The sequence below is a fragment of the Alligator sinensis genome, unplaced genomic scaffold, assembly GCF_000455745.1.
Source record: "Alligator sinensis unplaced genomic scaffold, ASM45574v1 scaffold707_1, whole genome shotgun sequence".
NCBI classification, from domain to species: domain Eukaryota; kingdom Metazoa; phylum Chordata; order Crocodylia; family Alligatoridae; genus Alligator; species Alligator sinensis.
Window position 1 is genome coordinate 645,201 of NW_005842065.1, and position 15,394 is coordinate 660,594.

The following is a 15,394-nucleotide window of genomic DNA, read 5'->3' on the forward strand; positions in this document are numbered from 1 at the left end:
AGTCAAGGATAGGGCTTGAGTGAGCAGGAAGGGCATGGAGTATGTGTGTGTTTTGTGGGGAAAACTTTTGCTTGCCCTGTCAATCTGTCCTGGGTGGTATTCATTCAAGACTACCCTAGTCGTGGCAGAACAGAAATGTTCATCTGGACGTCTTTGGGATTCCTGAGGATACAGAGCTGAGGGGGCATTAATTTCTTGGGCAGTAAAAATGGGCAAATGTTGTATCTTTCTTTCTGCTAACAAATATTCTTTGCATCAAATGGGTGGAAGCATCACTGATGAAATTCAAACAAATCCAATTTCCCTCTCGTCCGTTTGTGCGTGGCAGGTAACTTTCAGCCCTAACCACCGAGACTCTGTACCCAAAGTCTGAAGCTAAAGCTGGCTTTTATATATGCCTGGGATAATGTATATTGAGTTTTAAAAAAAAGTTACCTTGTGTTTTCCTCTGTCCTTGGTCACCAGTTATGAAAGGGACACTGTAGTTATTTCTGGAATGTTTTTTACAAATGAATTGAAGTTTGCTCTGGTTGGGGGAAGTGATTTCTCCTTGTACTTGGCATGGTGTTAGGCTGAAGAATGTTTAAGAACTCAAAGCTGTCCACGTGTTGGCTTGTCTCAGATGCAGCTGGGTTTTTTTCTCTTTAGTTGCTCTGCCCACAGCTAGCTGAAAAGAGCAACAGTCTCCTTGCTGCTCTTTCTATGCAAAAAGCAGTCAGCAAACTAGAGGGTTTCTTAACGAGCAGCAAGTTTTGCTTTCATAGTTTCATAGTTGTTAGGGTTTTCTAATCTGTTAGGCCAGCAATGCCCCTGAAAACTTTTCACCCCAGAGCACATTGCTCTGTGTTTACAGCAGGAACCTTACAGCTGTTATTTCCTCACACAGTTGTTTTAGAAATGAGACTGAACAAGTTGGCAGGTTCTTTAATTAGTGAAAAAGCAGCTTTTTGATCTTTTATTGGTGCACACAGCTTGCCTTTTTGCATAGACTTCAATCGGTTTCTCGCATCTTGTGGTTGCCTATAAACCTACCAGGGGCTAAGTGGAAGGCAGTAGATTTTTGTAGTAACTAGCTTTCTGGGACTTTGCTCATGGCAGGGCAAGTCAGCTCAGATGATGTCTGCTCCACAGTCTTTCCCCAGCATAAGTAGAGAGATGAGGAAAGTCACTTTTGCACCGTGATGTGGCCTGTGAGTGTCTTAAATGATAAAGCTCTGGCATTTTCTTAGCTTTCAACTAATGTGCAGTTCTGGGGGGGGATCAGGTAGGTGACAACTTGTCCTAGGTGTAGGAGCCTACACCTCTATGGAACGGACTCCATGGGTTATTGGATATAGGGAAACTTTTAAAGTTTATAACTCTGTGTCAGGGAATACATGACAAGGACCAGAAAGACTTCTGTACATAAGAGGAAACAGGAAAAAATGTTCTTTCCCTTAGAGACTGCCTGTGCTGGGTTCATGCAATCACGACCAGCTCTTGCATTTTTAATTCTTATCCAAACAAGGCTTCTGTCTTTTGAATCATTCTCCCAGGACAAAGCTGTAGACATTTAAAACTCCAAGGTTCATCACCATGCTGTAACCCTCCAAAAATTCTAGGGTTTTCCCTGAGCTCTGACAGTCTGGTTTGTGTTTTTTTTAAGGCTGTTCTATGATTTTTTTCTTGGACTAGCTGGAATGCTTTGAACAGCTAGAGAATCAGAACAACGTATTCTGTACTGGGAGTGTGCCTAATTTTGATGTCTTGTAGTGTACGTTGATGAGGGTGTTGTCCACAAGGCAAGGTGTGCCAAAAGGAATGACAAGTGACTTTACACCCAAGTCACAAGCAGTTACAGTGCTTGGAGGAGTAAGGGGAGTGTCTTGTCTCACTGCACTATCACCTCATGAGAGGGTGTCCTCCATGTCCTCTCAAACCACCTGCCTGCTCACCGAAACCTTCTTCCAAATGGTTGTTGATAACACAGCCTTCTTTTGGGAGTCCACTGCTCTGTTCCTAAAACAGTGTGGTTCTGACTTCTAGGTTTTAGAAGAGAAACAGGAACCAGTGTCTGATAACAAGCAGAAAGCCATGTAGTTCTCTCAAGGTATGCCAGTATTAAGTGAGGAAGCTGATTTTTCTGACCAGGTTAGAGGCACTCTTTGATTCCTGTTCTACTGGGCAGCAGCTGTGGCATTATTATTCAGGCAGCTGAGGACATCAGTTGACCTCATGGCTTATTGCTCTTCACTCCCAGAGGCATTAATGATCATCTCTCCTTTTTAAAGGTCTTGATATTCCACTAATCAAGCTAACCTTTCTAAGGGCAGTTTTGGTGTCTCCTTGCTTCTGCTGGTCTCTCTCTCTCTCTCTCCTCCTGTTTCACAGCCTTGGAGATGCTTCAGCTCCTTTCAGACTCATAGATCCACACAGAGACCAGTCTGCAGCAGCAGCTAGGGTTCCAGTTTTAATTAAGGAGGAAAGGGAGGATGAGGCTCTGTTCTTGCTGTATGCAGCCATAACTCTGAAAACATCTTTTTTTCCCCTTCATTTTGCATTTCAAAAACAAGGTGCATATAATAGTCCAGGGCATGGTTTGTGTAAGAAAATATGGTATTTTCCAAACAAGTAGGACACCTATTCTTTTAGGACCTAACTACCTCTAGGCTCCTTGCTGCCCTTCTATGGCTTTCTGAGACTGTTGCAATAACACTTCAGCATCTGACTTTGTCTGAATCATAAAAAGCTTATGCATGTTGATATAAGGTCATCTGCTATTTTAATGGGACCAATGGCAAATTGCTTAGCCCTTGCCAAGAGGATGCCCAGTACCTTCTGTAACTGGTTCCCAGGCAAAATGTTATATTCATGCAGTACTCAAGGTCTGGTTTGTTTTTTTTTGAATCCCCCCTCTTTTGGGGGGAATTCTCTCTCTTGCAGTGGAAGACCTGGAACGTAATGATGGCTCAGCAGAAAAGCCTTACTTTATGTCGTCCAATCTGAAAAAGCTTTTGAAGAAGACAAACAAAGGTCACTCGGATGCATGAGAAACTCCCTTTTGTTCCTTCCCCCTCTCAGCTGCCATTCAGGAACAAAGCTTGCATGGGTAACATACAGCCTTAAGTCCTTTTGGTCCAATATGCAAACTTTGTTAATATCTTTTGAACCACAGTATTCATGATTCAGTTAAGATTTATGTTGACTGGTGGCTTGTGCAGAGCAGTAGAGAGAGGTTTTTCCTGAGAGCTTTGCTGGATATTCCTTCCTTTTTAAGAGAGACAAAAAGAGTTGCTGTTAATAGTTCTATATAAGGTCGGGTATCTGCTAAAAGGAAAATGAAAACTACTGCCCTAATGAGTGGGTAACCATTACTACTTTTCATTCCATCCAGGAAGAGCACACACCAACTGCTGAAACTTCCTTAGCCTGACAAAGGGTTTTTGAACCCGAAAGCTTGCTTAATAACTATTCTCCAACTGTTTGGGTTGGTCTAATAAAAGATATCAAATTCACCCAAGGAACCTTGTCTGCCTGTGTCCTTAGACCAACACGGCTACAACCTAAACCTCTGTAACCGTTACTACAGAACTTGTCATAATGTTGTTGGTTCTGGGGGAGAGAGCAAGTGCCCAATTAGTCTGTTTATAACCAAAAATTCAATGGCATGGGAGGTAGTCTATGATACCAAGGACTGTGATATCAATCATAGGCACCAATTTTACTTTAGCATACATCTACTAAATCCATCACATTAAATCCCTAAATTGTTTGAGTGAGTAATATAATGACTAATGTCCTACTGCCTTCCTGACTGATGATAGGCATGGAAGAGAAATCAATAGTGTTAATTGAAACATGCCATGTATACAGCATAGGACATGCTAATTATCCAGCTATACAGGTATTTAGATAAAGTGGTTAATATTATGGATGAGAGCTTTGTATATTTTGTTTTGCCTCTTCCACGAGGCTGATGACCCAGAAGTATGTGCTCTAGCCTGGCTCACTGAAAAACTCATTATTATATAAAGGAATATTATTTTAAAACAGTGATATTTTTTTAAGTACCATAAACTGTAAAGCAGAATTTTGTAATAAAACTGTCTAACTTTGGGAAGAACTTTAGGAATTCAGAAGCCCATTTGAATGCATGGGAAATAGTTTCATGGTTTTATTAGATGAACTGGCAACTGTCAAAGTAGTTTTAACAATGGTTGAACCTTTATTATATGAACTGGCAACTGTCAAAGTAGTCTTAACAATGGTTGAACCACCCAAATGTCAAAGACACACACTTACCTTACACTTTTAAGTCGCAGCATTCCTCAAACTCTCATCTGAGTGCCTTCTGGGAAGTTCTAATCCACTGGCAGCTTCCACATCAGTAGAGACCAACTTTATGGGAAATAAAGAAACAGAGATCGAAATACCACTGCCACTAAACAGTCAAAAAAACTCAGTGCCATAAATACAATGCCTTAGATAAACAGTCACAGCATCTTCTTTTAAACTGTTATCTGTACGACTGCTTACTGCTCATAACATTGGAATTCCTAATTCACCAGACTCTGCCCATGGTAGCAATATTAGAAACTGCTATGGAGACGGGGCTCCACTTTCACGTCTGAGCAGACTAGGCAAGTTGGTGACAGGTCTTGGGCTTAGCTACAGCTTCCACTGGAGCTGCTGTTATTAATAAAGAACAGCTTCCATTTTTGCTGGTGAAAAGAAGGCTTTTCAGGGCATTAGAAAATTAAATAAACCTTTAATACTTTGATTTTACTATTATTTTAACCTGCTTCAGAAAACCTTGAAATGGGGTGCTATTTGGATGGTTTGCAGTTATCAAAGTATGCGGGACTTAGAGATGTTAAAGAAGCTGTGTGAAGCTATCACGCCTTTTTTTAAATAAATAAAGAAATAGAAAATCCTCTTTATTCCACTTAGTTGGCCAGTTATTTGTAACTTTAATATGCGCTGAAGGATATTTAGCTTTTTTTCTAATACCTATTTCTAGTAACTTTTAGATCCCTGCAATATTCTGTAAGCTATGAGAATTGTTTTATATATGAAATATTAAAGGTTTGGATTTTTTTTACTTTTATTTTTTGGGGGGGTTTTGTACACCTTGGTTTTTTATTCATAGTATCTGGAAGCTCCAGTACTTTTGTTAGTCTGTATCAGTGATTCTCAATCTCTTAGACTCAAGGCACCTCTCTGAAAATGCCAGCTCTTAGCTTCCCCTCATTATCTGACTAGAGAAAAATACTAGAGCAATTATTCTGTTGCAAAGAACACAGAAAGACTACCGCAGGTTGGAATGCTTTCAACCGTATATATTCCTGTATGAAATCTCTGAGTTTATCCTGGGAATTGTGTGTAGATGTTGGCACATCTAATAGTGCCAATATTGTGTGGCCATCCCACAGTATCCTTAAAAGGATCTCACATCTCCCTGGTTGAGAATCACTGGGCTACATTGTTGCTCTGATTTAAGCAGATAATTTAGCTGTTGAATCACATCAGCCTGCACTGTAGCATAGATTCTGTCATTCCAACAGCAAATTGGCAAGGGATTTTTAATTGTATTAAAACCCCTTGTATTCTTTTCTCACCAATGTAAGATCTCCTTGCTCTTTTGAAAGCCTTCATTTTTTCAGAAGAATATTTGCTACCTTAGCTATCTGTGGGCAAGCTCTTAAATTTGCAGAGACAGCTCTCACAACTCATCTAAAACACTGTGCAGGGGAAAATCCTCATGTGAATGATGCTGTTGCCATGTTGCTGTGCGTATAATACTTCAGGAGCCTGCATGTTCAAAGCCCTTGTTTAGCACTTGAGAATTCTCCTCCTCCACATCCTTTCGGGTAAGTAAACATAATCCCCATTTCACTGCGGGGAAACTGATATGACTTTTGCCTTGTGCTTCCAACATTGGTGCCTCCAAATACATAACATAAGAACTACCATTTCCTGGGTCATACCATTGGTCCATCTTGCCCAGTCTCCTGTGTCACACCATGACAGAGAACAGATACAAAAAGGGAGAGTGAACGGGGTCTGATCAGGGTTTTTTCCACTATTCCTCTTCCACTTGTAGCCTCCAGGGTTTAAGGTCTAGGAAGTTCTGATTCAGAGGCTGTTCCCCCAACTCAATAGCTATCAATGCCCCTTTCCTTCAAGAAAGGGGCATTGATGTGTCCAGTCCCTTTTTTGAATCTACCTAAAGTACCAGCTTCCACAGCATCTGGTGGCAATGAGCTCCAGCCTTTAATTATACACCATATGAAAAAGAACTACCTTGGGTTATTTTAAAACTTGCTACCTATTAGATTCATGTTATGGCCACATGTCTGGTGAGAGCTAGTCAATAATACATCCCTGTTGACTTCCTTTTTACCATTTAATATTTTGTAAACTCTTCTCATGTCCCCTCTCAAGTGTCTCTTTCCTAAACTGAATAGGCCTGGCCTCGTTAGTTTCTCCTTCTACGGAAGCCCCTCCAGACAACTCATCATCCTTGTTTTCCTTCTCTGGCCTTTTTGTAGTTCTTCTTTATCCTTTTTGAGGAGTAGGGAGTAGAACTTGGCACAGAATTTTGTCATTTAGGATCAAGTTCCAGATTCCTGCAACTGTCCTGTTGATCACACCAATGTCTCTGGGTCTTAGAAGCAGCGTCTACATTAGGAAACATTTGCTGCTAACAAGAGGAGCCCACACACCTGCCCATTGAACTGGTATAGAAAAAAATACTAGCATAGGAGGGGCAAATGAGTCTTCAGTGTTGTTTTACAAAGGAAATGCAACTGAGATTTGCCAAGTTGATGGCTTAAAGACAACAAAACCCTACCAAAACAAAATATCTATGCTACCCCTCTGGAAAGGAACTAAAGGAGAAACAAATTATGCAGTACAGATTAGTCGCATCACTTGCTACTGGGAAATACTAAGCCATTACAGTGCGAAGAGCAGGATAAGAATCTATCTAGATCTGAAAAAAATAAATCGGGGTGCAGTGATCAGGATTTGCTATTTTCAGTGACCCCTTGACTAAATTACAACCCTTGGAAATAACTTCACCTGGTATACAGCTTCCCTATACACTAAATCAAATTTCTGGAGTCATCTACTCAACAGCCTTATCTTGGCCTCATATGACAGCATTTCAGAATGGAAAGGTTATGATCTGTTTTCTGTGAGTTACATGTGTCTTTTATGTATAACAGGTTTACAGTGCTGCTAACTTTAACCAAGTGTAGAGGCAAAGTGGCAATCTACGTTTCTAGGAAATAACATGCAGTTGCTTCTTTTTAAAAAAATCAGCATTTTTCCTACTCCACTTCTGTGTTTTGTTCGCAATCCAAAAATCCAACAGACTTTATCCAATTGAATGCTGCTTATTTGGAGATTTGTTGTGAGACAGCAGGCATTGGATAAAAGATGTTCCTTATTCCTTAGGCAGGTGGCTGGATGCAATTACAGAAAGTAGCATGTGCGCTTGATTTACAGCTATACTGGCACCTAGTGGGAAATGTTTGCAAAGTATTTTATGAGAGATTATTTTGTGCTCTTTCTCTCCCTTACACATTCTTGTTTTTTATACTGTCAGGAATGAAACAGGCTGTGGAGCAGAGCATGTTCCTACTGCTTGTTTCTCCACCTCAACTGTGGATTGTCTTTCTGTATGACATTTATTGTGATGGCTACAGAGATGCAGTCTCCCAAAAAGCAGGTGCACTGGAGGACCAACAGCAGAGGAGATGTGGAGTTTTTTTGTTCTTGGGATATTTGCTTGCATAAATTGGCTCATTTTACCTTGTCATAGTATAGAGATGTATATCTTCTGAGCCACAAAGGTTGATGAGGAAACCTAGCTTCCACAGGACCTATTTTTCATGATCAGATGGGGTGGCATGTACAATTGTGTTCCATGTAGTTGTGGGATTATAGCAGTGGGATAAGAGGAAATTTCAATTCTGTTTCTAAGCAGCTAGAAAGCAAATCTTCCTTTAGCCATGCCAGAACTGACTGAATTGTAATGCTTCTTTGTAAAGATGATCATTACAAACAAACAACACTGCATCAAACATGCTCCTTTCCTCACCCTGGTAAAACAGAAAGGTCAGCAGGATCCTGCCTTCTGCAGCACATTTACATGGGTGGTTGAGAATATTTATGTCTGCACAGAATCACTCAGGCTGGAAGGCTGTCTAGTTCATTTTCCCAGGCACGCAGTTTGGCAGCGTAGTAACATCCCTAAACAAGTTCCAGTGATTAGGTTTGGACTCTGAATGATTCTTGCCATCTCCATCTGGATGCTTGTTCCATTACTCAACTGATTGTGTAATTAGAAGTTTTCCCTTTAAATGCAACTTAAATCCATTCATTATTCATCTTATTTAACCATTGCTCTCTGCCTCTCTCCTTATGCCCTGGTAAACCCCTTCTGTCCTTCATCCTTTTCTCCCCAGACCTCTCAGAATGAATCCTGCAGTGTCTTTCCCCAGGGTCAAGACCTGTCATCTTGATGTTTTATAGCATCTGTTCCTTATTTTTTAGAAAAATAAATGCTTATACTATGCACTGGGCTTCTTACGCAAAAACTAAACTAAAATACCTCGAGCCGGGATGTACATGTGTGTTTCCAATGTATGCGTGAGATTTCCATTACATCAATGTCAGCATTCCAAACGCAAATGAAATGCCTATTTTGGACTGAAACCTGGCTTTCCTCAGAGTGATTCATTAAGGCTTGTGCTAATCATTAATGAAATTACTCCACTGCAAGAAGCTTTCTCCTGAAATCTTTTCAGTCAATTTGGATTTCTCCTCCTCCTTGCTGATGGGAAAATGCAGATGATGATATTCATTGTTGCTGTATTCATAGAATAATAGTGGAGCACATGTTGTTGCGTGTTGATTGACTTGCATAAAACATCCAGGCTTTCAAACATAGGGAAATGGAAGGCACAATGCTACATCACAGACTGAAGAAAATACAGGACATCAAGTGAAACAAAAACTCAAACCTCTGAAAACCAGGAAGCAGTTAAACCTGATCTGCTTTAACCCAAGAACCAAGGAGTAAGGAAGGTGCCCCAGCCCCCTGAGCTGGCAGTGACCACTAGAAATTATCTGCTTGCAATTCAGTGTAGTTTACTGCACTGAGCATAGCTTCATGGAATGGTGGAAGGATTAGCAGGAGCAGCTTGGCAAAGCTGGGAGGCTGACATGAGAAGATATGTGGGCTTAGTGAAGTCCAGCATGCCTCATCGCTTGAGTTTGTGGAGGGCATTAGTAAGAGTGTATGGAAGTTTTCTTACAATGCAAGAGGGAGCAACTGCAGGTTTAACGAGAGGCAGGTGATCGTATGCTGTTAAACAACATCCTATGTGCAAGGCCTGTAAGGCTTATCAGGTGTGGGGTCGTTTCTCTGAGACAGGCTTTGGCAGCGTCTAGCTTCAGCAAAGACTCTTAGACTATGCTACAGTGCCCCATTCCCTGCCTGTTTGGCTATATCTGAAAGGCAGTAGGAGCCTATTTGGGCATCTTTCAAACAAATCAGTCTGGAATCTACAGCTCTGTTAGGTGCCTGTGTGCTTCAGAATGAGATCCACAAAAGCCTACACGAGGAGGGTGTTGTGTGAAACAGCCAGCAGGAAACATTGGGCTATGTTTTCAGTGCCACCCCTCTCTGTTGAAAACATCTCCTGAGATCAGGTACCTACCAAAACCTAAGAAAGGCTCTCCCCTTTCTGGGAGGACATAGACTTGGGTTTTTGTTCCTATCCCATAGAATTTTTTCCCCTGTATTTTATACGGGGAATAAAAATACAGAAACAGTCTGAAACGGCCAAGCTCACTGAGGTACTTGCGTCCTTTCTGTGCGTGTGGGCCAGTACCTTATCTGAAGTGTTTGCAATGTCAGATATAGCAAAAGTTGCTACAACTACTCCATGGCCCTTGTCACTATTTCCTTGTTTTCAGAGGTTTGGGTCCTGCTAGCCCAGCATTCCAGAAAGTCACCTGATGCTATTAGGCAAGTAATGGTTTGGTTCAGCAAATGTATGAGGATTTCTTAACAAAGACATTCCTTGTGGGAGTGCTTTTCGACAGCTGCTACTGTATTGGCTAGCAGGAGGGCTGCTACTGAGGCTGGCAAAGTTGTACATTTCCTGAATTGTCCCTCCTCTTCTTGCACATGAGGTTTGGGTGGCATGAGAATGATGACTGCACTCTGAAGTGTTTATGGAGTTGCTGACAAGTTGCAGGGAGAGAGATGGGACACAGTACTGGTCTAGGCTAGTCTTTGCTGCTATCTCTATGCCAGCACAGCTGTGTCTACCCAAACAACATCAATGAGGTTTAGGCCCATTCTCAGCCCAGCTGCATCTACATCAGGGTTTTTGCTGATATGGCCACATCAGTTCAGGGCTGTGATTATTTTGCATCCCCAAGCTGACATAGCTATGCCGGCAAAACTAGTGTAGGCCAGGTAGTCTGTCCCCCAACAGCCAGAAATAGTTACCATGGTCATCATGGAATAAAACTAAGGGCATGAGAGAAGATTGCTGTGTCTTTCTTTCTCCCCAACCCTGTACCAGAATTTCCTCCTAAATCTCCCCTTCCTGTGCATTAAGCCATTAGCACATACAATATCTGCCACACAGCTGATTGCTGTGTGGCACCCTCTGCTGCTTACTGGAAGGTCATGCACTTCCCTGGTTATACAGCCTGAGCTGCAAACTATATCTGGTCCTGTGTCCCCCTATCCCTGCCATTGGCCCGTGTCTTTGCAGCTTTGTCCTTGACTAACCCAGTTAGACCTTCCTCCAGCTAGTGCCGTAGCAAGGTGGGGAGCCAAGCAGGGTGACCACCCTGGGTGCTGAAGCAAAGGGGCACCAACAGGCGCTGCCCAGCTGCTGCGGGGCATGGAACAGAGCTGCAAGTGACTGATTCGGGGGGTCTCAGGGACAGGGAGAAGGTGGCTCCTGCTGTGTGCACTCCTGGGCAAGCATGGGGGGGGCATATGCCCCTCAGATCTGTGCGCAGGGCGAGGGCGGGCTGCTGCTGCAGGCTTTTCCCCAGATGCCAAACTTCCTTGCCATGGTACTGCTGCCCACACAGGGCTGGATTGTGTCTGAACATTATATTTTCTTGTTTTCAGGTATTTCTAACTTCGTACTACCTTAATTCTTCTTTCAGTGGTTTGCAGAGATTTAAATTCCCCTTCCCTTCAGCTGCTCACTATAATGTCTCATGACCCCTTTAGCTGTTTCTCCTCCATCATGTTACCAACCACCCAGTGGCAGTGTTCACACAGTAAGGGCTGAGATCCTTCTCTCCCTAATTCAGCAGACTACTAAGATCCCATTCAACACCTATTGCTCTAGTTTCTCCTGTTCTTTCAGAAGATTTTTTTTCTCCAGCCTCCAGGTTCATAAAAGTCTCTCTTCAGCTCCTAATTTCCAATTCTTGGTTTGAGGACAGACTCTGTGAGAACTTACCATCTAAAGCCTTTCTACCATTTTGCCACTGCAAAGACAGAGCTCTTTTTTTTTTTTTTTAAAGAGGTGGTATAAACTCCTGCTGCTTTCCACATTTACAGAAAAAACAGACTGTTGAAAGAGTAGCCACAGCAGAGGTGGAAAATCCAGGCCCCAACTAACTAGCTCATCACATGGAGGTGTTAACTGCAAAGCCTAGTTGAATGCCTATGTGAAGTAATGGGGACAATCAAGATATCATTATCTTTATGCTGTTTGCTCTCTTACCCTCTTCTACACCCTTCCACCCCAATGACTCTTGGTTTGTTGCAATGTAGCATTAGATGTTTTGTCCAGGGAAAACACTGGAAGGAAAACGTGAATCTACTCTGGCAAACTGCAATCTCTTTGCTGCTGCCACATTTGCAAATGGAGACTAGACGCATAGCCCAGGCTCCTTTGCTAATCATCTGACAACCCCTTTACAGACCTGGGATGTTAATAAATGAGCCTGGATCCAAACATGGGACTCCAAGGTTATTGTACAGCCACCAGTGGTTGCTGTTTCTTGGCATTTTTAAGGTGACATTCATGTATGCCTCAAGGACATAGTCACTCAGCTACTTCTTGGAATTATTAGGCGTTACAAATGCAGCCCTGCACCTTCTAGATGCTTTCATATGTGCTTCTCCCTTCCATGTTGATGCTTTAACTCAGCAAATGAAGAAGGATCAAAATGAAAAAAAAGCCCTTCCTCTCAGTACTGCAACCAAATGCCACTTAACCACTTTCTTCCCCATCTGAAACCTCAGGCCCCAGAATTCTCTCAGTGATGCCCTCCAAAGGCTAGTGACCAATCCTTTTGAAACCAAACTCATCACTTGCTGACCTCTCAGAAGCAGTAGGAGGCTAGATCCTGGTTTTCATTGTACCTAGACAAGAAGACAGATTGAGTCAATTATAAATGCAAAGAGTGACCACTACAGGACATCACATCCGTCTGTATGCTTGATCCATTAAAACCAGGCAGTGACAAAAATGTAAATGATTGAAAATGGCAATGCAACCTGTTCTCAAATGAAGTGATATCCAGATAGTCATAGCTGCTCAGCATAAGACATTCAGCAGAACAGAGGGCATCCAAGCTTCACAACAGCAAGGGCTGCATTGTTGTAGTTATTATTTATGTGCCTTGGCAGCTTGCCAGAAGTCTGAAACCTACTCCAAGTTAAATGAACAGAATTTTAAAAGCCACCATGTGCCCGAATCAGACATTGGTTTGTGCTTGGAAGAGGAATAGAAATGGTTTGTTTGGTGAGTGCATCAAATGTGATTCTGCATCTGAGTAAGAGTAAGAGGCCAAACTCCTGGCCAGCTTTAAGTCCAAGCAGAGGCTGCATTTTTATCTTCACTGTGGAGTTTCTGTGTGCAATCAATGCCTAAGCACCTGCTATTGCTTCTACGGTCTCGTCCAAGATTGGACCGTGAGGCTGGAGAACAAGATGACAGGTAGGTCAAGAGAATGTCACAAGTGTTCTTATACTTCTGGCTTGGGAATGTGGTCACTCAAGCTAAGAGAGGGGAGGGGGGCCTACCATTAGACCCAAGCTTGTCTCTTCTTTTCTCTTCATATTGAAGGTAAGAAGTAAGAGTGATGAGATGTTGGGTGTGGGATAGGATTGTGCCATACATCTGGGACTCCAAACCACACCAAAACTGCCTTTATTACAAGTGCAGGATTGATCCTTGTCATGCTTCTTATCTTGCGGGGGTAGGTAGTGGCCTTGGGCTTCCCCCCACAGTTGATGGGTGACATCTCCAAGTCTCCCTCTTTGTGCTCCCTCTCCCCTTCCATTCAGGATGGCCACTTCCTTCCAATTTTCATGATCCCCTTCCACGGGTATTGTATATCCATCTCCTGGTGTTTCCAAGCACACCCTCATAGGTCTTAGGCCTATTCCTCTTCCTTTGGATAGGAAAATTATTTTCTTTCACTCGGGGTAGGCAGCAGTACCTGTGTGCCAGCTGTAATCACCTTGCATGTTTGACTTGGGTACAGACCCTCCACGACTATGGCAGCAAATATATTGGTAACACAATCAATTCATTACATTATTATTTATTGTCAATGGAAGCATTTCGGAGAAGATGTACCTTAGATTTTCTAGATCCAAGGAGTAGTAAACCAGATGGAAAAACAAGATATGTGTAGCGTACTTTGTTTCTAAGTCCTTCAGACAGAGCCCATCAGTGCCAGGCAGTCTGCTGAAACAGCTGCTCACAAGTGAGATTCCCCCCCTTGCCCCTCCTTCTCAGACAGACTTTTTACCTCTTTAGTCTTCTCTCTAATTTCCAGCCTGGCAAGACAAAGCTTACAGTTTACAGCATATCAGAGATGAGACACAAAAACCTTTGAAGAGTTGGCTCCCATTGTCTTTGTAGCATGTACCAACATATGCTCAGCTGGGAAACCACAGTTTCACTCCTAGATCTACTTTTCCCACTGCCTCTATTAAGTTAGATCAATACTTATGCACACGAAAGTCTGGTTAACTCCCATGGAAGTGAGTCTCCCTCAATAACTGGATTGTGCATCACTGGTCTGAAGATTAGTGCACAGCAGCTTTGACAAGTCATAACTGTTTTCTTTATCCCTCTCTGACCCAACCCTCTCCCCCACTTCCCCTTCATGGCAGCCACCCCTGTGTCTCCTTGTTAAGGCAGCTACCTGGCTGATGCCCTTCCCTTCGGGGTATCAACTCTCTTGGTCTTCAAGGCAGGCACTACCTTATGCCCCAAGCTGGGAGGTCATCCCAGTACCCCTACTTCTCCAGGACCACCTCCCTCTTACCGCATCCCCCTCAGGATACCTTCCTTTCCAATTCCCTGAGGGCAGCCCTTGCCATTGCCCTGGTCTCCTCCTCTTGGAGCTTTCTCTTCCTGGCCCACTCTCCTCAAAAAGGTTGTCCCAGTCCCACCCCCCTCACAGAAACTGTCCTCTCACACCCACTCCCCTGAGCACTGACCCATCTCCCCCTATTGCTTGGTGCCGTTCCCCTCAGGGAAGCTGTCCCTTCACCTTGGTCCAGTTCCCCTCAGAGGAACTGTCCCATTCCCCTAGTCCCACTCCCCTCAGGCACAGCTCACACCCCATTTCCCTCAGAGAGGCAGCCCCCTCATGCCCTGCCCAACCCCATTCCGTTCTGGAAGACTCCCCATTCCCCTCAGAGAAGCTGTCCCCTCATACGGCACCCTCAGCCCCATTCTCTTCAGGAAAACTCCCCATTCCCCACAGGGAGGAGAGCCAGCCCCCTCACACCATGCCCAGCCCAGCCCCAATCCCCTCAGGGAAGCTGTCCCCTCACATCCCATTCATTCCCCTGGTCCCAGTCCCCTCAGGGAGATCTCATACTCCATCTCTCTCAGAGAGGCAGCCCCCTCACCCTGTGGCCAGCTCCATTCCCCTCAGAGAAGCTGTCCCAGCACATTGTGCCTCCCCACCCCCGCTCCATCCCCTGCCTGACCTATTCTGAGAAAAACTCCCCCTTCCCCTGGAAGAATGCACTAGGCCCCCACCCCATTCCTCTCAGGAAGATCGCCTCCTCCCCCTCATGGAAGCTCCCCCAACACACCCTACTCCCTTTTCCTCAGGCAAGCTGGCCCCTCACGCCACCCTCCAGTCAGGGCGGCCATGCTTTGCTTTGACCCCTAGCAGAAGCCCCCTTTCCCTATTATGCCCTGTGTGTTGGGGAACAATGGCGGGGAAAGGACCTCTCCTGTCCCCGCGCCATAAAAGGGAGCGGGGGTGGACCCTCGCGCCTGCCCCACTTTCCCGCGCTCCCCGCAAGGCGGCGCGTGCCGCAGCGGGGAGGGGCGGGGCGCACTAGATGACGCCACGCCGCGCGCCCGGCGCTCATTTGCCGAGG

General features: G+C 44.0%; 1 protein-coding gene across 1 annotated transcript in view; it reads left to right on the forward strand.

Moving 5' to 3' along the window:
- The window catches only part of SLC44A2 (solute carrier family 44 member 2), a 34,897-nt gene extending 29,719 nt beyond the window's left edge, over window positions 1–5,178 (forward strand). Inside the window, 1 exon segment of the mRNA XM_006023359.3 lies at window positions 2,923–5,178. Coding sequence (XP_006023421.2) covers window positions 2,923–3,029 — 107 coding nt within the window. The 3' untranslated portion in view covers window positions 3,030–5,178.
- Window positions 5,179–15,394: the final 10,216 nt, after the last annotated feature.